The 24099-nt window shown below is 44.2% G+C and overlaps 1 protein-coding gene across 1 annotated transcript in view; it reads left to right on the top strand.

Moving 5' to 3' along the window:
• Positions 1-24099, top strand: part of LOC117531541 (bromodomain-containing protein DDB_G0280777-like) — a 483227-nt gene that overhangs the window by 65065 nt on the left and 394063 nt on the right. Inside the window, exon 3 of the mRNA XM_034194661.1 lies at positions 8798-9034. Coding sequence (XP_034050552.1) covers positions 8798-9034 — 237 coding nt within the window. The remainder of the gene's footprint in view (positions 1-8797; positions 9035-24099) is intronic.

The raw sequence follows: 24099 nt of genomic DNA, 5'->3' as shown, positions 1-24099 counted from the left end.
TGCCTCCGCACGTCTTTCATTACAAAATCTCCTGTAACAGTGGAATCTGACGAAAAATGGCTGATGTCCACCTTTTCTACCATTTCTCTGGTAGTCAGACGACGTCCCGGATCAACACAGCCTTCACTTTAGAAATGATCTGGTCACTTAGCCTGTCGATGGCCGCTTGAAGAGCGGCGCGCCCTCGGCCGCTGTGGGCCATCTTTAATCCGGTACCTGGCTATATCCGCCCGCTATGTGTGAACAAATGACGTCATAGCTCGCGAAGCCCAAGAACTGTCCGCAGAGGGGGGGAAAAAAAACTGTCCGCAGAGGAAAAAAATAAAAATGCGAGAAGTGTGTTTTGGTCCCAATATGGATATTCCCGATGATTTTCTCATGGATAGTACGACAATGAACAGCAGCTAAAGCAGCCAGTTTGATGAGGACGCACTGGCTAAATTGGACAGCAGCGCGCGCCAGCTAGCCAACACGACAAAAGTTAAGTGAGCCAACTTTTTTTGTACGCGTTATGTGTTGTGTATCTCAGTAAAAAGTGATAATAATGCAAATAACATGCTGTTGTCGTGCGGAATGCATTTTCTTAGTCCCTCCGTTCACGGCCAGTCGCCCGCAATGACAGATATTAAACTTATGTATTGTTATAAATATATCTACATGAAAGGTTTATCTTTGACCCGTTGTGTGACTGTCATGCCCAATTGAGCTGTGTTTGCACTTGTGATGGAGGGCTGTATGTGGGGTTAATCTACTGTCTCGCGTCGTTTCTTAGATCAGTTGTTCGTTTGGTTTTGTGGTATGCAGGAGATCTCTTGACCGAGGGTCTGTACGTTCAAATAATAATTAAAAAATACTGTCATTACTCTTTACTCTTACTTAGTCAGTCTCTTACAACGGTGTAGCCTAAATACACGAGCTTTCCAGGAGCGCACCCTATTCATTACCCACGCTCAGAGGCACATCCCCTCCGGTGCGCACTTTTTGGGGGGGGGGACCCCGCCCCCTGCGATAACCTCATCGCCCCCTTAATATTTTTTTTCTGGCGCTGGGCCTGATACAGACAATGAACTACAATCCACTAAAACGTTTTTTCCTCCCAAAATGAGACATCCTGCATTCTTTATGAATTGCATCCTGACGTGCAGCACAGCCAGCTGCAAGAGGTCACCTCAGATGTATGGAAAGACATTCATTCCAATAATCTCTGACATGAAATATTTTTGACAAAAAATACGGATTTTGTTTTTTTCGATTTATGTCCAGAGTTTAAGGATCCAGTGACCAATTTCATATTTATTTACTTTTAAGACTCAATAAAATGTTGTTGACATAGAAAACCTGTCAAGCCTTTTTTTTTTTTTTAGTACCTAGAAAATTCATAAGAGGTATCAATAAGGAAATCGATAAAGAATCAGATCGATAAACGGAATTGATAATGGTTTGGATATTGATAGAATCTTATCAATACCCATCCCTAGAGCTCAGCTGACGAGGACAGTCGAACACAGATTCTGTCCATTGAAAGGGAAAAAATTTCCATCAAAAACCTTCAGTATTAATCCAGAGTTTTTGCGTGAGAGTTGTTGATGAACACTCATCTTCAACCGCTTATCGGGTCACGGGCGTAACAGCTCCAGCAGGGGACCCCAGACTTCTCTTTCCCGAGCCACATTGACCCCCTCTGACTGGGGCATCCCGAGGCATTCTCAGGCCAGTGTGGAGAGAAAATCTCTCCACACTGGCCTGGGTCTTCCCTGGGGTCTCCTCCCAGATGGACATGCCTGGAACACCTTCCTAGGGGGGGCGCCCAGGGAGCATCCTTACCAGATGTCCATACCACCTCAGCTGGCTCCTTTCAACGTAAAGGAGCAGCGGCTCTACGCTGAGCTCCCCATGGATGACCAAGCTTCTCACCTCATCTCTAAAGCAGACAGCAGCCACCTTCCTAAGGAAGCCCATTTTACCACTTGTATCCGCGATCTAGTTTTTTCAGTCCTGACCCAACCCTCATGACCATAGGTGAGAGTAGGAACAAAGATTGACCAGTAGATCGATAGCTTCACCTTTTGGCTCAGCTCCCTTTTCATCACAACAGTACGGTAGAGTGAATGCAATATCACCCCTGCTGCGCCAATTCACCGGCCAGTCTCATGCTCCATTGTCTCCTCACTCATGAAAAAGACCTTGAGGTACTTGAACTCCTTCACTTGGGGTAAGACTGCATTCCCTACCCGCTGTACGCAATCCATCTGTTTCCTACTGAGAACCATGGCCTCGCATTTAGAGGTGCTGATCCTCATCCCAGCCGGTTCCCACTCGGCTGTGAACCAATCCAGTGAGTGTTGGAGGTTACAGACTGATGAAGCCAACAGGACCACATCATCTGCAAAAAGCAGTGATGCGGCCCTGAGCCCACCAAACTGGAAACCCTCCTCCCCCCGACAACGCCTCTATATCCTGTCCATGAAAATCACAAACAGGATTAGTGACAAGGCGCAGCTCTGGCGGAGGCCAACCCCCACTGGAAATGAGTCTGACTTACTCCCGAGCACCCGAACACAGTTCTCACTTTGTGAGTACAGAGAAGTGACCCCTTCACTCCATGCTCCCACAGCAGTTCCCACAGTATCTCCCAGCGTACCCGATCAGACGCCTTCTCCAAGTCCACAGAACACATGTAGACTGGATGTGCATACTCCTAGGCACCCTCCAGGATCCTTGTGAGAGTGAAGAGCTTGTCCGTTGTTCCACAACTGGGATGGAACCCGCATTGTTCCTCTTCAGAGGTTCGACTATCGGTCGAACCCTTCTTTCCAGCAGTCTGGAGTAGACTTGACTAGGGAGGCTGAGTAGTGTGATGCCTGTGTTATTGGCACACACTCTCTGGTCCCCTTTTTTAAAGTAGACCTTCATTGAAATAAATGTGGTCAGATTTCAGAAAGAAATAGCTGATATGTATTTATAAGACCCTTGTGAATGCAGTAAAGTAAATCTGTAAGCCCAAATTTGTAATTCAGCGGAGAAATCTTCGTTTAGAAATGACAAAATTGCAGCTAAAATTTAGCCCTCCGTGAAAACAGTTTGTACATCCAGATCATTTCCTGACGTGAGGGACAAGACGACACGCTCGCGCCTTCAATCCGTTCCCGCATTGAAATTGATTTTATCTTAGTAATGTTACTGTTACACATCCTGGTTTCAACATTCAAAAGTAAGCTGCAATGAATGCGAGATACAGCTCTGCATGCTCAGATCAGCGGCGGCATCGACAGCGGGCGGCGTTCTTCCCCGACACCTCGCTCTCTGCCTCCGATGCGCTTACGGAGTGCATGCGCTCATTAAATTCCACCGCGTGCCACTCACACCCCCGTGTCTGCTGTGCAGCCGCAGACACGGCTCTGTCTACTGAATGGAGGTGCAGCCAACTTGGCAAAAGTCCAGAGACTGAGGTTTATATCTTTTTAATGACTTGGATTCTTTGCGAGTCCCGTCTCCGTACCCCGCGATGGTAACACCGGAGGCGAAAGACAGTAGATTTTCAATGCAACACCACTCAATCAAACGGTCGTATGGAAAAGTCCCCAAAAATAATTTTCAAGCACAAATAAAAGAAATGTGTACACACCAAGCGTACCGCAAGACAATATGAAGTTTTAAAAAAGTAGATCCTTCCGTATAAGACAAGAAAAAGGTGCAGATGCAACCTGACGTATATCCACAAATTACAGTTGGCACGTGCAATGCATGCTGGGATAGGGTCTTCTCTCTAACGTCTTTGCAGCGTCCCGGATGTGATGACAGTTTTGCGGAGGGCTAATTTTAGCTGTAAATTTGTCATTTTTAAATGAAGATTTCTCCGTTGAATGACAGATCTGGGCTTGCAGATTTACTTTACTACATTCAGAAGGATCTTATGTGTAAATATGTCATTTTTTGGTCCAAAGATCTGACTGCATTTATTTCAGTGCAGGTCTACTTTAAATATGGGGACCACCACCCCAGTTTGCCACTCTCTAGGCACTGTCCCACACCTCAGCACAATGTTGAAGAGACGTGTCATCCAAGACAGTCCCTCCACTCCCAGAGCCTTCAGCGTTTTTGGACAGATCTCATCAACCACCAAGGCCTTGCCACTGCAGAGTTGTTTGATTACCTCAGTGACTTCCACCAGGGATATTGATGATAATCCTCCATCAGCTTCCAACTCGGCCCCTACTATACATTGTCCTTGACACGCCTACTTGCTCCTGCCCCCTTCTCAACCGGGGCTCTCTCCATCCTCTCACATCACCATTACTGCTGAGGATGTGAGAAGAGAATTTAATTACCTGTGTTCAGAAAAGGCTGCGGGTCCTGATGGCCTCAGTCCTAGAGTTCTGAAGGGATGTGCTATCCAGCTGTGTGGGACTTTCCAGCGCATCTTCAACTTAAGCCTGAGCCAGATGGTTGTTCCTGAGCAGTGGAAAACCTCATGCCTGGTTCCTGTGACCAAGAAGAAGAAGAACTCCAACAGACTTTGTGACTACAGACCTGTGGCCCTGACATCACATGTTATGAAGTCAGTTGAGAGGCTCCTGAGGCACCTCTGCACAGTCACTGAATCGTCACTGGACCCCCTGCAGTTTGTATACCAGCCCAACAGGGGAGTGGAGGATGCCATCATCTCCATGCTGCACAGAGCTTATTCTCACCTGGAGGAAGCAGGCAGCACTGTGAGAGTCATGTTCTTTGACTTCTCCAGTGCTTTCAAAACCATCTGGCCTGACCTGCTCAGCGATGAGCTACGTGACATGAAGGTTGAGGCTCCATTGGTGGCCTGGGTCACCACCTACCTCAGAGGGCGCCCACAGTATGTGAGGCTTCAAGATATTATGTCCGACACCATCATGAGCAGCACAGGGGCACGACAGGGGACGGTTCTGTCTCCCTTCCTGTTCCCACTCTACACCTCAGAATTCAGGTTCTGGTCTCAGTCCTGCTACCTGCAGATGTTTTTGCATGACTCTGTCATTGTGGGCTGCATCGGCAGTGACCAGGAGGCTGAGTACAGGGGCGTGGTGGACAGGTTTGTGGTGTGGTGTGGACGTGACCACCTGCAGCTCAACATATCTAAGATGATTGAGCTCGTGGTGGACTTCAGAAGATGAAAGACTTGTCCAAACCCACTTACCATTAATGAAGTAATCCAAAAAAAGTACTTTCGCCTTTTAAAACATCATCAATAGTCCAGGGCTCTCCCTACTCAGCAATGGCACAATGTCGCTGCGGCAAAGTCTTGACATTTTGCTGAAATGGCGATGAGCTGTGTCTTTCTGTTTTGTTTTATTAACCCTCTGGGGTCCGAGGGCATTTTTTTGGACAGTTCACTCGCCTGGCATAAATGGTTTATGATTGCTATTAACAACTCTCCCTGCATCCCACAATCAAGTTTTATGTCTTTTTTTTTCAGGACAACCTGTGCTTTCAGAATATATATGTTTTTGTTGTGTTTTATAAGTGTAATAAAGGTTTACAATCAAAAATAGGCAAGGAAAAAATAAAGCTGGCTCGAAAGTCCGGAGTTAACTTTTCAGCAAAAAAAGCTTGGTCTTAGCCGTCGTATACGACGGCGTCGGCCCCAGAGGGTTAACAATTTTTAAGTTTTTTTTTGTTGTTGTTGTTGTTGTTGTTTTGCTTTTTTTATGTTGGTGGACTGGGTCCCTGCGTGATTTTTTTTTTTATTTTTTTTTTATTCCTCTTTCTTTACGATTCAGCAGATGTATTTCAGCTGGAGGTTGAACATGCAAGCCTCAACGTCAGATTTTTATTTATTTTATTTAAGTTACAGTGTTTGTGAAGCGCTGTGTGTTGGCCAAAAAAGTGAAAATTTAAAATCAAAACACTGTGTGGCTCTGAGCAGAACACAAAAGAAAGAGTGGACTTGTGCTGAGAGGATCTTCTTTCAGAAACTGTTTGTCAGTGTGGCTGTGAACAGAGCTGTAGCTGTGTGAGGGGCTCCCCTCAGACCGGGCAGAGAGACGGCCGCCGGACGAATAGTCACTCCCCATGTAGAGCGGACCGTGTGTGTTTTAAAAATAGACACTGCTTCACTTTGCAGTAGGTCTATTTCAGATTATCTGTGTGGACTTTTTCTTAACTCATTCAGTGCCAAAGATGCTTAAACGCGTCTTTTCAGATAGTAGCGCTCAGTGCCAAAGACACGTTATCGCGTCAATTACACTTTTTTATGGGGGGGTAATCACCTGATCTAGCTTGTGTAGAAAAATTAGAGTTATAATCACAAGGGAACCCATTCTGTGGGTGGTAACAGTGTGAGTGTGGACCGGAGCGTGGCTCGCTCTCCACCCTTTGAGGACGTCTTACGGTTGTACCGCTCCTACTCCAACTGGTTTCCACCTCGCTGTCGCCCAGTGTCTGTCAAACTGTGATGCAGTCGCGCTGCTACAGTAGTTCGTTTTTTTTCCTTGGAATGAAAAAATGCCGAGCGCACGACACACAAGCAAATGACGCAATCGCCAGGCTCATGCAAGCACACGCGATTCAAATCCATCAGGTTTATGGAAAAAATAAAAAGGTCCGACGCGCGGGAGCCAGAGGGAAAAGGCCCGAGAGGAGAGACAGACGGAGGCCCTCCCCTGGCGTGTTTTTTTTTTGTTTGTTTTTTTGTTTTGTTTTTTTGTTTTTTGGTGTATTATACAATAGGATCACTTTTCACAATGCTTGAGATGTCACTGAAGCAAAAACAATTATAATCAAACACATTTTCTGCGTGAAATGCTGCTTGTCACAAAAAGCCAATTGTCTCAGCTTTTTGTCTGAAATCATCATTTTTAGTGATAACCACCCATGTTCTGCAGACAATAAGGAATGGAAAGAGGTACAAACAAACTGCTTTTTCTGATGATAAAGGAAAGTCTGAAGTTTCTTTTGGTATGTTTGTTGTTGACATGGTCATAGAACTCCATTTTCTATGGGTCTTGAAAAAAACACTCAAATGCTGAAAAAATCCTGGCACTGGGACGTGCTGAACTTTGAAAATAGCTGGCACTGAATGAATTAAAATGCTATTTTTTACTGTGTCTTGTTGGAAAGGTGTAGCTATCGTTACTAATTTGATTAGCTCTTATGCTCTAGTCTTCTTCTGTTTTATTTCTGGGGATGTTACAGCGCCACACACTGGCCTGGCATATGTACCACAAGGTTCGTGGCACATTTGTACTTTTTTTACAAATAAGGTGACAGTGATCAAACTTAAACACGTACCAAGCATTTCTTCAACTGGACTGAACCTCTGAGTTGTGTGAAAGCATCATCTGGGTCAAGATCAAGAATGTGAAAAAAAAAAAATCTAAACCAAGGAGACTTGATGTTTATTGTTTGTTTGTTTGTTTTTTTTGCCTTCTTGCTCTCGGCCGAGACGGTCGCATTTTTCTCTTCTCCCTCCCTCCTTATCTTTCCTGCTTCTGTGGCTTGTTGTCTGTGAGGCTGCCAGCTTTGCTCTTCTGGAAACGGCAAAAATGGATCTGTTAAAGTGGTCTCTGAACGCAATTGACACTATTTTTTCTACAAGACACTCGGGAGCGGAGGACCCGACCTGTCCTACCGGGACACATGTGATGGGTTACGTGATGGACAGTTAGAGGAAGTGGCAAGTCATGCCTGTACACGCTGTCTGTGGAGGATGTCGAAGATGTGTATATATTTGGCACGGTGGTGACCGGGTTCCTGCTGTGTGGAGCGGGCATAGCGCTGGTTTACCGGAAAATTAAGAAGGTGGAAGTGGCAATAATTGGCCCGTCCAGGCTGCTCCACATGATTGATTCGATTGGAAGGGCAGTGTCAGCTCAGTCGGCGGGTGTTAACTGCACGTTGGAAACCATCTCGGGAAGAATGGCTGCACTGGAAAACCGCATTGATCATCAGTAATGACCACATCTCCTCTCCTAATTCAGATGTATTGAAAGCCACTCTGTCTCAGACTGTGGAATCTTTCAGGCGTCTGCTAATCTGGATATTCATTCGGCTTCCCAAGCACAGCTGCACTTCAAGGCCGCTGTGATAAAAACCTCCTGAAAGAAGAACAACACTTATGCCTCACTCCCTGGTCTCTCCCCCGCCCTCAGCTTCTCCAGCTCTGACGTTGACTGTGGACAGTGGACTGTTCAGGGCTGGGCCCCTCCTCCCTCCAGAATGGACAGACAAGGCCGTTGATGGCGCCTAAAGGCTGCCTCCGGACTGTTCTGTCTGATAACTGGGCTCTTACAAATCTCGGTCATCGTCTCTCATCTTGTTGTTGTGTGTGATCATTGTTTATTGTGCTGATGGGTTTTTTTCCTGCATTGCTGCTGTGTGATTCAACGCAGCAGCTATGAAGGTTTTTCTTTCCCAAGTTTTACCTTGTGTGTGTTTTTTATATGTGTTCATGTACCGGGCCGGCTTATGTGTGTTGTGTGTTATGTGTGTCGTCTGTTGTCATGAGGCCGGTCATGGTTTGCTCAGCCCTGCTGTTGACCTAAGGCAGGGATGTACATCTGGAGCTGGTCCCCGGGCGCCTAAAGGCAACTTCTGCTCCTAACTGGCAATTAGGATGGGTTAAATGCAGTAGACACATTTCATTGTGCAGGGAACATGTTCCTTTGTGCATATGACAATAAAATTCTTTTGAATCTTCTTTTTTTTTTTAATGTGTTATTCCACAGTATCAGTTCCATCAGTGCAGTAACTTCATGGTGACAGTGCTGCTGGTTTGTCTTCACTCTGACAAATGTTGTTGTTCATATTATTTGCTTCCTTGCAGACATGTTGCAGCAGTTGGTGATTAAAGAAGAAATGCTCCCTGAACAACAGGAGTTGAATCTGAGTGTCGACCAGAAGGACATTAAACAGGAACAAGAGGAAGACTGGTCAAGTAACGAGGGACAGCAGCTTCACTGGCTGGACACTGAGAAGACCAAGTTCGGTTTTGCTCATGTCCCTGTGAAGACTGAAAATGATGATGAAATACCACAGTCATCACAGGTTCTTCAAAACTCAGGTATGAATTGATCAAAACTCTGTGAAACGTCTGTTGGTGGGAGCAGATGTTCCACTGCTATGAAATTATTTAATTACTCTGAATATGGAAAAGGAATTCTCCCGACCACATACAGGAAAAATTGACCCAGGATGCATTGCGTCAACATTTGAGGCCTCATGTACAAAGACTTGTGTGGATTTTCTACTGAAACATGTACTCCAAAAACCCAGAAACTGGCATAATCACAAAAATATCCAGATGTATCAAAATGTGCGTATGCATGAATTCAAGCACGTTCCCTTTTCACACCCCTAAAAATGTGCAAATGCATGTAAATTGGCCCTGCGAGCTGGGAATCCCCTGTCCATCAGATCGGTCAACATGAACACAGAAAAGAACGTACACAGAGTGGAGCTTCAGATGACACACAGGGATAGTTTATTTTTGTACAATGTCAAATGAAATAAACGTGAACTGGTAAAAAAGTTAGTGGGAGCATGTGTGAGTGTGTGTGATGCCACTGTGAGCTCAGAGTAGCGCACACACTCAAGTATTAAAAAAATGAGGTACGCCGACTGACAGTGTGACATTCGCAAGATTTCATTTGTTTATTGACAAATACTGAACACAGGGAGACAATCAGGGGCCTGTTAAGCTCAGCAGCTCTAGTTTCACCATCAAGAAAAAGAAAAGACATGAATAATAAAAGCATATTTGAATGCCCACATGCCCAAATGTGCCTGCACTGGTTTTCATTCAGACCAATTAAACAAATAGACTATTTCCTCACTAAACAGCCACCCGTTGTGCACCATGCCAGCTTCTAGCCTATTCCCAACCCAACGCATTTTTGCATCATGTGTGATTTGAACATTGATGGAATGAAAAAGTTTCCTTTTAACAAAAACAAATTCATCGTGTGGTGGCGCATTTATAGCAATATGTGAGCAGTCAATAGCTCAGTTTACATGAGGGAAACCGTCTCTCGCTGCAAATTGTGCTTTAAATGTTTAATTTGGATGATTGTGTCAGTTCAGCTTCAGTTTATTTCATTTATATAGTGCCAAATCACAACAAAGTTACCTCAAGGCACTTCACACAAGTAAGGTCTAACCTTACCAACCCCTAGAGCAAGAACACAGGTGACAGTGGTATGGAAAAACTCCCTCTGGTGATAATGAGGAAGAAACCTCAAGCAGACCAGACTCAAAGGTTTAACCCTCTGCTTGGGCCATGCTACCGACACATTTTACAATACCAGTATACAGGAAATTTTGGGATTCCATGCTGGTGCACAGGATGGGAGGCCTGCAGAAGAAGACACCCCTCCCATCTCTGACAAACTGACCTCTGCTCCTACTGGCAAATAGGATGGGTTAAATGCAGTAGCCACATTTCATTGTGCAGGAAAGTTCTTCTGTTCTGTGCATATGACAATAAAATTTCCTTGATCCTTGAACACCTGTGAAAATCAATGTTAATATTTGGTACAGTAGCCTTTGTTTGCAATTACAGAGGTCAAATGTTTCCTGTAGTTCACCAGGTTTTCACACACTGCAGCAGGGATTTTGGTCCACTCCTCCATACAGATCTTCTCTCGATCTTTCAGGTTTGGAGTTTCAGCTCCCTCCAAAGATTTTCTATTGAGTTCAGGTCTGGAGACTGGCCAGGCCACTCCAGGACCTTCAAATGCTTCTTATGGAGCCCCTCCTTAGTTGCCCTGGCTCTGTGTTTGGGGTCATTGTCATGCTGGAAGACCCAGCCATGACCCATCTTCAGTGCATTCTGAGGGAAGGAGGTTGTTTGCCAAAATCTCACAATACATGACCCCGTCCATCCTCTCTTCAATACGGTTCAGTCGTCCTGTCCCCTTTGCAGAAGAGCACCCCCAGAGTATGATGTTTCCACCCCCATGCTTCACGGTTGGGATGGTTTTCTTGGGATTGTTCTCATCCTCTAAACATGGTAAGTGGAGTTGATTCCAAAAAGCTCTATTCTGGTCTCATCTGACCACATGACCTTCTCCCATGCCCTCTCTGGATCATTCAGATGGTCACTGGTGAACTTCAAACGGGCCTGGACATGTGCTGGCTTGAGCAGGGAGACCTTGCTGCCCTGCAGGATTTAAAGCCATGACAGCGTCATGTGTTACTAATGTAATCTTTGTGACTGTGGTCCCAGCTCTTTTCAGGTCATTGACCAGGTCCTCCTGTATAGTTCTGAGCTTTCTCAGAATCATCCTTACCCCAAAGTGAGATCTTGCATGGAATCCCAGACCAAGGGAGATTGCCAGTCATCTTGTGTTTCTTCCACTTTCTAATAAATAATCATAACAGTTGTTGTCTTCTCCCAAGCTGCTTACCTGTTGTCCTGTAGTCCATCCCAGCCTTGTGCTGGTCTACAGTTTTGTCCCTGGTGTCCTTAGACAGCTCTTTGGTCTTGGCTATGGTGGACAGGTTGGAGTGTGATTGATTGAGTGTGTCAACAGGTGTCTTTTATACAGGTAAGAAGTTCAAACAGGTGCAATTAATACAGGTAAAGAATGCATAATAAGAGGGCTTCTTAAAGAAAAATGAACAGGTCTGTGTGAGCCAGAATTCTTGCTGGTTGGTAGGGGATCAAATACTTATTTGCAGCAGTAACATACAAATAAATTATTAAAAAATCATACATTGTGATTTCCGGATTTTTTTTTGATTATGTCTCTCACAGTGGACATGCACCTAAGATGAAAATTTCAGACCCCTCCATGATTTCTAAGTGGGAGAACTTGCAAAATTGCAGGTTGTTCAAATACTTATTTTCCTCACTGTACATCTCATTAAACCCTAAACCTCGTATAGCCAGAACTCCTTGATGTAATGGTGCTCTATCACTGAACTGACTAAACCTCTATGTTCTTATGTCTGATTACATCAGACATGCTTGAACCCTCGTTGGCATGCAAGAGTTTTTTCACGCTTGTCGGTTACGTCATTCGCCTGTGGGCAGTCTTTGAGTGAGGAGTCGCCCACCCTCTCGTCGATTTTTTCATTGTTTAGGAATGGCTCAGAGACTGCTGCTTTGTTTGATCAAAATTTTTTCAAAACTGTAAGGCACAACTGAGTGGACACCATTCGATAAATGCAGCTGGTTTTCTGTAAAAATTTTAACGGGTGATGAGAGATTTTGGTCTGGTAGTGTCGCTTTAAGGACGGCCCACGGCGCCTGACGGCGATCTGCGCGTCGAGGCAGCAGCGTCTCGTCGTTTCAAGTTGAAAACGTCCACATTTCAGGCTCTGTTCACCCAGGTCGTCGTCAGAGAACAGAGAACTTTCAGAAGAAGTCGGAGTTTATTCGGACATTCCATTGTTAACGGACATTTTGTAATGAAAGAACGTGCGGGCAGAGTCGCATGTCGGGCCGGACCCGACCGCGGGGGGTCGCGACAGGAAAAACACCTCCATTGGAAACCTTAACGGACAAGTTGGAACATGCCCAAGCTGTTAAACAATTTCTCAGTTACTCACTTGTTGAAAGCCATCAAAAGCCGCCTGAATTTTACAAATGGTTTTCAACACGGAGATGTTTTTCCTGTCGCGGCACACACAGATTCACCGAGTCGTCACGGAAAAGACTCGGCGAATTTGCGCGCACGTCTTTCATTAAAAAATGTCCTTAAACAGTGGAATGTCCGCATAAAGTCCTCATGCTGGCCTCTTCTGAATCTTCTCTGTTCTCTCACGACGTCCTGGGTGAATTAAGCCTTAAATTAGGATGTTTTCAGGTCGAAACAAGCCAACGACGGCGCCTGGAAGCGCTGCGCGACGTCCCGCTCCGTGGGAAGTCCTTACAGCGACAGAAACACCCCATAATCTCTCATCAGCCGTTAAACTTTTCACCGAAAACCAGCTTAATTTCTCGAATAGTGTCCACTCGGATATTACTCACAGGTCCAGAAAAATTTTTGATAAAGCAACGTGCGCCGTCTCGAGCAGCGTGTGAAACAAAGGAATCCAGCCGAGAGGGCTGGACCACATCTCACTCAAGGCCTGCCCACAGGGAAATGACGTCACCGACACGCGTGAAAAAACTCACGCATGCACACGAGGGTTCAAGCATGATTGGTGTAATCGCACATCATTCAAATCCATATAGTTAAAAAAAAATAATAAGTGTCGGTTTCTTATCTAATAGACCTCGTATATATTATGCAAAGCAACCAAGATAACTGAAACTTTGGGGAAGGTCCAGCAAAATTTGCTGGACCTAAATTCTGGGTCTTTTAGTGAAGTTTAGGGCTAGTGGCCGGCGATCACCTTAGTATTTCTTGTTGTTTAATGCTGACAAATTATACAGTTTTTTTTGTCTTTCTGATGCCTGATTCTGTTTTTTCTCTCTAAGGTGCAGCTCCATCCAGAGATTGGAGTTGTATTCGTGTTGGCGATCCTCCTGTCCCATGTGCCAATACCTTTTCTTGTATATTTGTCCGTGAATTGTTATGTGAATTTATGTCTGTATCGTGGCCCAAGCAGAGGGTCACCCCTTTGAGTCTGGTCTGCTTGAGGTTTCTTCCTCAGAGGGAGTTTTTCCTTACCGCTGTTGCTTTGGGGGTTGGCAAGGTTACACCTTACCTGTGCGAAGCGCTTTGAGGCAACTCTGTTGTGATTTGGCGCTATATAAAAGAAAATAAATTGAAAATAAATTGAACCCTTGTGGGATTTATTACAATATGGCTTCTGGGTTTTTTTGGTGGGGGGGTCACCCTGTATGTATGTATGTGTGTGTGTGTGTGTGTATGTATATATGTGTGTATGTATATATATATATGTATATATATATATGTATATATACTCAACAAAAATATAAATGCAACACTTTTCGTTTTGCTCCCATTTTGTATGAGATGAGCTCAAAGATCTAAAACTTTTTCCACATACACAATATCACCATTTCCCTCAAATATTGTTCACAAACCAGTCTAAATCTGATAGTGAGCACTTCTCCTTTGCTGAGATAATCCATCCCACCTCACAGGTGTGCCATACCAAGATGCTGATTAGACACCATATTTAGTGCACAGGTGTGCCTTAGACTGCCCACAATAAAAGGCCACTCTGAAAGGTGCAGTTTTGTTTTATTGGGGGGGATACCAGTCAGTATCTGGTGTGACCACCATTTGCCTCATGCAGTGCAACACATCTCCTTCGCATCATCCGTGAAGAGAACACCTCTCCAACGTGCCAAACGCCAGCGAATGTGAGCATTTGCCCACTCAAGTCGGTTATGACGACAAACTGGAGTCAGGTCGAGACCCCGATGAGGACGACGAGCATGCAGATGAGCTTCCCTGAGACGGTTTCTGACAGTTTGTGCAGAAATTCTTTGGTTATGCAAACCGATTGTTTCAGCAGCTGTCCGAGTGGCTGGTCTCAGACGATCTTGGAGGTGAACATGCTGGATATGGAGGTCCTGGGCTGGTGTGGTTACACGTGGTCTGCGGTTGTGAGGCTGGTTGGATGTACTGCCAAATTCTCTGAAACGCCTTTGGAGACGGCTTATGGTAGAGACATGAACATTCAATACACGAGCAACAGCTCTGGTTGACATTCCTGCTGTCAGCATGCCAATTGCACGCTCCCTCAAATCTTGCGACATCTGTGGCATTGTGCTGTGTGATAAAACTGCACCTTTCAGAGTGGCCTTTTATTGTTGGCAGTCTAAGGCACACCTGTGCACTAATCATGGTGTCTAATCAGCGTCTTGGTATGGCACACGTGTGAGGTGGGATGGATTATCTCGGCAAAGGAGAAGTGCTCACTATCACAGATTTAGACTGGTTTGTGAACAAAATTTGAGGGAAATGGTGATATTGTGTATGTGGAAAAAGTTTTAGATCTTTGAGTTCATCTCATACAAAATGGGAGCAAAACCAAAAGTGTTGCGTTTATATTTTTGTTGAGTGTATATGTGTATATATATATATGTATATATATATATATGTTTATATGTGTGTGTATATATGTATATATATATGTGTGTATATATATACGAGGTCTGCGAGAAAAATAACGTACCTTTTTATTTTTTTCAAAAACTATATGGATTTGAATCACGTGCGATTACATCAGCCAACCTTGAACCCTCGTGCGCATGCGTGAGTTTTTTCACGCATGTCGGTTACGTCATTCGCCTGTGGGCAGGCTTTGAGTGAGGAGTGGTCCACCCCTCCTGTCGGAATTCCTTTGTCTAACACCTTCTTGAGAGACTGGCGCTTTGCTTTATCAAAATTTTTTCAGAACCTGTGAGGCAGATCGAAGTGGACACCATTCGAGAAATTCAGATGGTTTTCGGTGAAAATTTTAACGGCTGATGAGAGATTATGGAGTGTTACTGTCACTTTAAGGACTTCCCACGGAGCGGGACATCACGCCGTGCTCTGAGGCACTGTCGTCAGCCTGTTTCGAGCTGAAAACCTCCAAATTTAAGCCTCTGTTGACCCAGGACGTCGTGAGAAAACAGAGAACTTTCCGAAGAGCTCGGGATCAGCAGTTTATCCGGACATTCCACTGTTAAAGGAGATTTTGTAATGAAAGACTTGTGGACGCGCACCTCCGTGTTGATAACCATTTGTAAAAACCAGGCGGCTTTTGATGGCTTTCAGTAGAGTGAGTATCTGAGAAATTGTTTAACAGCTGGACATGTTCCAACTTGTCCTTAAGGCTTCCAACGGAGGTGTTTTTTCTGTGGCGGCGCGCTGCGCCGGCTGCCTGCCAACGCGCCAATCCGTCCGCACGGACAGGATGGGGCGGATCCTCGCTATATTTCTCAGATGGAAAAAAGCAGTCCTAGTAACATCCCTGATGTGGAGGTCAAAAGACAACATGGGATCAAAAATTACCCCAAGGTTCCTCATTTTGTTTGTATGTTGTATGACACACGAACCCAGGCTGAGCGCCAGCTGGTCAAACTGATGCCGATGTCTCGCTGGACCAAGAACCATCATTTCAGTCTTATCAGAGTTCAAAAGTAGGAAGTTACTAGACATCCAACTTCTCACTGATAGAAGACAGTCCTCCAGGGATTTTACGGGAGTGAGATTTCCTGCAGTTATCGGGATGTACAACTGAGTATCATCAGCATAACAATGAAAGGCAATCCCAAAACTCCGCAGTATACGCCCAAGGGGTGCCACATACAAGGAGAAAAGCAAGGGGCCTAAAACAGATCCCTGTGGAACCCCAAATCTCATGTCAGCAAGGTCAGAGGTAGTGCCATTATACAAGACACATTGAGAACGACTGGACAGATATGACGTCAACCAGGCAAGGGCACTTCCAATAATCCCAAAAAAATTCTCCAACCTATTGAGCAAAATATGATGATCCACAGTATCAAACGCAGCACTGAGATCTAACAACACCAAAACCGTAATGGTGTCTGAGTCCATTGCTCACAGAAGATCATTCACTACTTTAGTGAGCGCTGTCTCTGTGGAGTGATATTTCCTAAAAGCAGACTGCAGCGGCTCAAAAAGATCATTCTCAGTAAGGTGGTCTACAAGCTGTCATGAAACCACCTTTTTTAAAATTTTGGACCAGAATGATAGATTTGATATCGGCCTGTAATTTTTCAATACACTAGGGTCAAGATTAGATTTCTTAAGTAATTGTTTAATCACTGCTGATTTAAAACATTTTGGAACAGATCCAGAGGTTAATGACAGATTAATAATTTCCAGCACAGTCGGCCCAAGAGTAGGCCACAGGTCCTTAAACAATTTTGTTGGTATGGGATCAGATAAACAGGTTGTGCTTTTTGTAGACGCCACAAGTTTCGTCAGCAAGCCCAATGAAACACTATTAAACTCTGTCAATCTAGGTAACACCTCAATGGTAGCGCCCACCTCCATAGCAGGTTTTAATGGCTGGGCTGAGGCGTACTGAGATATGCTCAGCCTAATATCTTCTATTTTCTTCTCAAAATAATCCAAGAAATCTTGTGCTGAAAAGGGAGAACGACTAACAGGTGGCTGCCCATGAATAAGAAATGCGACTGTGTCAAACAAAAACTTTGAGTTATGTTTGTTTTTACTGATCAAATCAGAGTAATAGGTCCGCTTTGTGGCCAGTAGTCAGAGTTTATAATCTAAAATAGCATCCCGCCACACAAGGCGGAACACCTCTAATTTGGAACAACGCCATTTCCGTTCCAAACCTCTAGCCTTCTGCCTGAGGTCACGCAAATAATTATTGAACCAAGGTGACTGTACCTTAGGAGGGCATGGCCTTAAAAGAGGAGGCGCAATCTTATTAAGTGTAGTTTTAAGCGTTAAATTTAGACTATCCGCGAGGCTGTCCACTGATTTAGCATTCTCCAGATTCAAAGCTAAAATATCAGGTAGTCATGAAGTTCAGTCATAGTTGAGGGTTTAATACGACGTCGCAGTTGTAGACAATACGACGTCGCAGTTGTAGACAAGGTTGTTGTTCCACTAAACGCGGCAGCGTAAATGTAACCTGATAAGTGAATGGTCAGAGACTATAGATGCGAGAGGCAAAATGTCAATATTTGTGACAGCAAACCCACATGCAAGAACCAGATCCAGGGTATTTCCACTAATGTGTGTCGGGTCCTGAATGCATTGCTGGAATCCTAAAGCATCCACAATTTACATAAATGATTTGCTAAGGGGATCAGAGGGTTTATTTATATGAATGTTGAAGTCACCAATAATCAAAATGTTATCTGCACTAGTTGACAAACTAGAGATGAACGCACCAAATTCATCTAAGAAGTCAGAATATGGGCCAGGGGGCCTATAAACAGTGACAAAATAACATAACTGAGATCCAGTTTTATGACCCTGACAGTACTTAGCATCATGGGCATAACGGAGAGTCAGATGCTCAAAGGAATTATATTTGTGACCCCCAACAGCTAATAAAGAAAACCTAGATTTGTAAATAAAAGCCACACCCCCGCCTTGCTTCACACCACGAGCCACGTGACTAAATGTGTACGCTGGTGGACAGGCCTCATTCAGAGGAAGGAGAGTTGTGGGTTTGAGCCAGGTTTCACAAAAGACAATCATATCTAAATGATGATCCATGATTAAATCATCAACAATGATTTCGAGGACAGTGATCTGATGTTCAGGAGACCCAGGGTAAGGACCTCAGTGGGGATGACAGTCTCACTGTTCGGAACCCGGCGAAGCAAGACCAGGTTCCGAGAGCGCCACTGACACATATCAATCCAGCGAAGACGTGGACGGCCGGGCCGACAGTCCTCAGAGCTGACCGGTGGCACCACACAGGCTCTAACCGGATCCACAAGGCGCCAGGGCAGCACAGATCCTGCCAGAATTCTGTGCACAGCTCGTCCAGAAGCAAAACAGCAGGCCAAACAGAGCTTCAGCTTCACCAAACGTCCACTTCGTCTCCCGCAGTGACGACTGCGCTTTCGGCTGAAAGGCAGCTCAGGAGCACGGCACAGAAAAGCCGGCACCTCCAATAAAAATGGGGGCGGAAAGTTCTGTCCACCCGCCGATAACCACACCGCACCATGAACCGGGGGCTGGAGATCCAGCAAAGTTTGGCGATCATACACCCACAATGCCTCTGACTCAGAAACAGCATAAATTAAAAACAATAAAATAACAAACAGGCTGGAGAGCAGCAGACGAGCAGCCAGACACAACGGCGCCATCTTGGCACTCCCTTCCCAGACTAGTCAAGCTTGGGTGTTGCAAATAATTAGAGAGGTTTATTTAGGTATATTTAAATATTTACATATTATTACAATAATAAAAATTACCTATAAAAGCTATTAAATACGTAATTTTTTGTAAAATTTGTAATGGGAGACGGCCGAGTTATCGATGGTGTGGCCCTCAGACATAATTCAGGTTCCCTATGTGGCCCCTTGTAAAAATTAATTGCCCACCCCTGCGTTAAACGGTGCTTTCCAGACTACAGACAAAGTCGCAAAAACACTTAGCATCCGTCGCTTCCTACAAAGCCGTGCCTGAGTTGCGTCATCCTGCCTCCCGGTGCTCGCAAACAGCGTTCCTGCTGTCACCTACTCCGACTGTGGTCCTGTAATCACTTTTGAGCTGTTCTTTGCGTTGCTGTAATGTCCGGTACCCGTGAGGGGCCAAAGACTGAGATTTTCTCATTTCAGATCGCTTCATCCACCTCTCTGTATTCTCTCCTCCTCCACCAAACACAGAAACATCCGCAGTCATCCACCAACCACGGTGTTGTTTTGTGTGAGTAAAAAAAAAAACTCATCGTGAAACTAAAAAAAGGACTGTCGCCGCTGCGAGTATTTAAAAATTATGGGTTTGATTCTCGTCTCGGACGGCACGCTCATGACTCATCCAGTGACGACATTCTCTGACCAATCAGTGGCCAGAAGCCTGTTGACGTCACATTTTAGTATCGGCTCGGCTCGCTTGGAACCGCTCCTGAGCAGGTACCAAAAAGCACCCGGTACCTGCTCTAACCCTAATGGAAAAAAAAAAAAAAAAAAAAAAAAAGTCGAGCCGAGTAGTGCAGAGTAGTGCTACTTTTGTGTTGTGGAAAAGGGCCTTTAGATCTGATTCCTACCACTGAGCTGGGTCCTCAGCACCTGTCTGACCTTCTGGAAGTATTTGGCTGTGACTAACTTTGCTTCTTCATCATGGTTCTGATTGGTTTGTGGGATTCCTAGGGACTAGTTGCTGTCCTTTATAGTAGTGTTCAGAATAATAGTAGTGCTGTGTGACTAAAAAGATTAATCCAGGTTTTGAGTATATTTCTTATTGTTACATGGGAAACAAGGTACCAGTAGATTCAGTAGATTCTCACAAATCCAACAAGACTAAGCATTCATGATATGCACACTCTTAAGGCTATGAAATTGGGCTATTAGTAAAAAAAAAAGTAGAAAAGGGGGTGTTCACAATAATAGTAGCATCTGCTGTTGATGCTACAAACTTAAAACTATTATGTTCAAACTGCTTTTTTAGCAATCCTGTGAATCACTAAACTAGTATTTAGTTGTATAACCACAGTTCTTCATGATTTCTTCACATCTGCGAGGCATTAATTTTGTTGGTTTAACAACATTCCACAATTCATTCACATTTCTTGGTTTATTTATTGTTAATTTGTTTCTTTGCAGACATGCAGCCGTTGTTGGTGATTAAAGAAGAAACTCTCCCTGAACACCAGGAATGGAATCTGAGTGTTGACCAGGAGCACATTAAAGAAGAAGAGAAGCTGTGGATACGTCAGCAGGGAGAGCAGCTTCAGCAGCTGGAGGAGGCAGATCTCACCAAATTTGGTTTCACTGCCGTCCCTGTGAAGAGTGAAAATGATGAAAAACCAGAGTCATCACAGCTTCATCAAAGCCCAAGTGATGAGAGCATAGAGGCTGAGCCTGTAGCCAGCAGCTCATCTGTACACAGAACACTGACAGCAGAAGCTGATGGAGAGGACGATGGAGGACCACAACCAGCCAGCAACTCAGATTTACAACCAGATACCAGTGGGAGGTGTTCAGACAGTTCTGAGACTGATGACAGTGACGACTGGAAACAGACCAGAGAACTTCAGTCAAGTTTTAACTGTCGAAAAAATATCAGTGTTGTTAGTTCAAGCAAATGCAACATTGCTGAGGCAGAATTTATCTATTCTCAAGCATCTGGACCCATGAACAGTTCAGAGCAATACAAGGGGAGGCAAGTAAGCATGAAACAATTGAGCTGTTCTGATTGGAATAAAACACAGAAACAGAAAACAATTCAGACAGGAAAGAAACCATTTGACTGTTCTAAATGTGGTCGAAGATTCGGACGAAAGAGCAACCTGAAAATACACATGATAATTCATACAGGACGCAAACAATTTGGCTGTTCAGAATGTGGTCGAAGATTTGGATTAAAGGGCAACCTGAAAAGACACATGATAATTCACACAGGACACAAACAGTTTGACTGTTCTGAATGTAATCGCAGATTTGGACAAAAGGGCGACCTGAAAAAACACATGATAATTCACACTGGACATAAACAATTTGTCTGTTCTGAATGTGGTCGAAGATTTGGACAAAAGGGCACCCTGAAAAGACACATGATAACTCATACAGGACAAAAAAACAAGAAACAGTTTAAAAGCTCTAAATATGGAAAAGCATCTGGTCACATGAACAGCTCAGAGCAACAAAAGGAGCAGCAAACAAGAAGAAAACCATTTAGCTGTTCTGATCGATGACAAATACTGGAACAGAAGGACACTGTGAAGCCAGAAAGGACAAACCACACAGGTCAAATCTCCTGTGGAAGCACTCGGCTGGATAATCCACCAGATAGCATAGTTCTGATCCTGGACTCCAGCAACAACAGCATCAATGGGCCAGAAGAAACAAACGAAACTACGCCACAGTAAATTGGACCATTGAAGAGAAGAAAAAGATCTTTCACTGCTTCACTTACTCAAGACATGAGAAGTGGGGCAGAAAGAAAAAGGCAGTATTTGAGGAGCGCATAAAAGAAGCGGAGCTTCCATTAAAAAAGAAAGAAGCCACCACAACTGCAAAACTGCAATCGATCACCTCACAAATCGCAAAATATCTGACAGCAGGGGAAATAAAAAAATAAAGGAAGAAGCCCAAAAGGAAGCGATAAAAGATCCTCAGTTGATGGATAAAGGGAAACAACTTCAGTTTGAAAGGAGTCAGTGCAAGAGGGAGGAAGAGTGGATACTGCTGTGGGCAATGGAATATGCCAAAATGAAATACACTAACAACCAGACAAAGAGATCTAGAGCAGTGATTTTCAACCTTTTTTGAGCCGCGGCACCCTTTTTATATTTACAAAATCCTGCGGCACACCACTGTCATGTGTCACGCACCACTATCTCGACTGTCTCTACAAGGTGCGTTAGCAACACGTGCGGTACAGATATGACGTAACATAGTATACTATAGTCATGGAGCTGTATATAAGAACTAGAGAGCGCAGTCCCATTGCTGCACACTAAACGAAAACATCCCTTCATGGACAGCGACATGACGTCTCCTAACCGGGCAAAATATTGATGAAGTACCCGGATGTTAATGCATTTTCATTGGCGATCCGCGACTGGACACACTCAGAAAAATGCTCGCAAAGTACTTGTTAAAATGCCATTTTGTCCTGGATATCGAGCCATTAAAATTAAATTACATTAAATTATGTCAGGAAAGTATTAAACTTACTCTGACACACACACATTCACAAATATTAGTGTTGAAAGTTACACGGATCTGTGCTGATAAGCTACGCTGCTCGGCTGAGCTGCTGCTGTGTTAAACGCAGCGCAGCTCCTAAAACCATTACAATACATTTATATATATTATATTTTTACACAATTATCCTTTATTGACCGAGTTTCATTCATGAAGTCAGCGGTGTGTGTGTGCACATGTCTGTGTGTGTGGCAGCACAGCGCAGGTCATTAATCTCATTATTTTAAGGTGCAAAAAAAAAAAAAAAACACTCCCCAGTCTTGTCAAACAATTTTTAGTCACTAACGACAAGAATTTTAACTAGACATTGGTCTAGCAGTGGAAAATATCAACTAGACATAAGTGAAATTGATCCGTGTCATCGGGCGACACAAGTACGGCAGGAGACATACAGCTGTTTATCATCCAAATATCACGGTCAAAGTGACATCAATAACCAAAACCACTTACTTATGGAAGGAAATATTGTCTCCCTTGTTCCTCCGTTTGTGACTTTGCCAACTTGCGCAGCTTTCCGGCATTTTCCACCTGTTTCTTGACGAGACTAAGTGAACTTCTATGTACGCAAATCACTAACTTGCCCGGAATTAAAATGGCGATCACCCCTCCTTGTCGGCACACGGCTCAGCGCTACTGCACGCTTTGCTGCCATCTACTGGAATAAAAGAGCATTACACCATATGCCACACTATTACAGCACATACACCCAATAATGGTGATATTTGATAATTGCCCACGGCACCCCTGACGATCAATCACGGCACCCCTGAGGATCGATCACGGCACCAGGTTGAGAATCACTGATCTAGAGAATGGCAAAAAATATTCCACTACTCCTGCCCAAGTAAAAAATATATCCCATGTAAGCATCTCACCACCCAAAAATCCAACTTTATCAAACAAAAACATTTCTTGGATGATGAAATAAAAGCGATGCAACAGGAGGTTGGGCAAATGATCAGAGACGGCATCTGCCCTCTGACGCAACCCATTGCACCACCAAGAAATGATTGCCCTCAAAAAAAGTACATCCAAAAAAAAAAACACCAGACCAAGTCAGCCTCTCACACCAAAGAAAAAGTAGGCGTCAAACACAACCCCAACAAAAAAGAAATCGGGCACTGCCCCCCGAAAAAACAAACCATTCACTTCCCCCCGAAAAAACGAGCAACTCACTGCTCCCCGAAAAATTGAGCCGTTCACCAGCTCATCTACAAAACAATATACAGGTGCACACAGACCCAGAACAGCAGGAACTAGAAGAGGAATTGGCAAATAAGATTGAAGAAACAAGAAAAATGGACATGAAAGAATGCCCAAAGCTGACTAAACTAAAGGAGAATACAAAATTCAAAAATATCCTGCAAAAAGTTAACATAGGACTGACCAAACTGGTCCCAAAAGGAACCACATTGACAGAGTTAAACTCTGTAAATTATGGAGCGGCATGGTACATACAAAGTAAATTAGCCCCACAAGATTTGGAGAGAAACGGAACCATAAATAAGAAAAAGAATACCGCGCCACGATGGAAAAAGAAATTACAACAAAAAAATCAGCCACCTAAGAGCAGAGATCTCCCAAATGGCCACATTTTTGGGAAACAAAAACCACAAAAAGAATCTTCTTAAAGTAAATCGCATTAAAAGAAAATACAATGTTGAAGATAAACAGCTGGGTGGGAGGCTGAACATCAAGCCTTAGTAAAAGCTTTCACAGCACAAATTAGGAACAAAGACAAGAAAATACAAGCAAAACAGATAAACTTTTTGCAAAAAATCCCAGACTAGTGTACAGAAAGCTGGCAAACGACACAATAGAAGTACAAC

Source organism: Thalassophryne amazonica, chromosome 18, assembly GCF_902500255.1.
Source record: "Thalassophryne amazonica chromosome 18, fThaAma1.1, whole genome shotgun sequence".
NCBI lineage: Eukaryota > Metazoa > Chordata > Actinopteri > Batrachoidiformes > Batrachoididae > Thalassophryne > Thalassophryne amazonica.
Note: the sequence above shows the minus strand (reverse complement) of the source record. Positions and strands in the feature narration are given on the sequence as shown.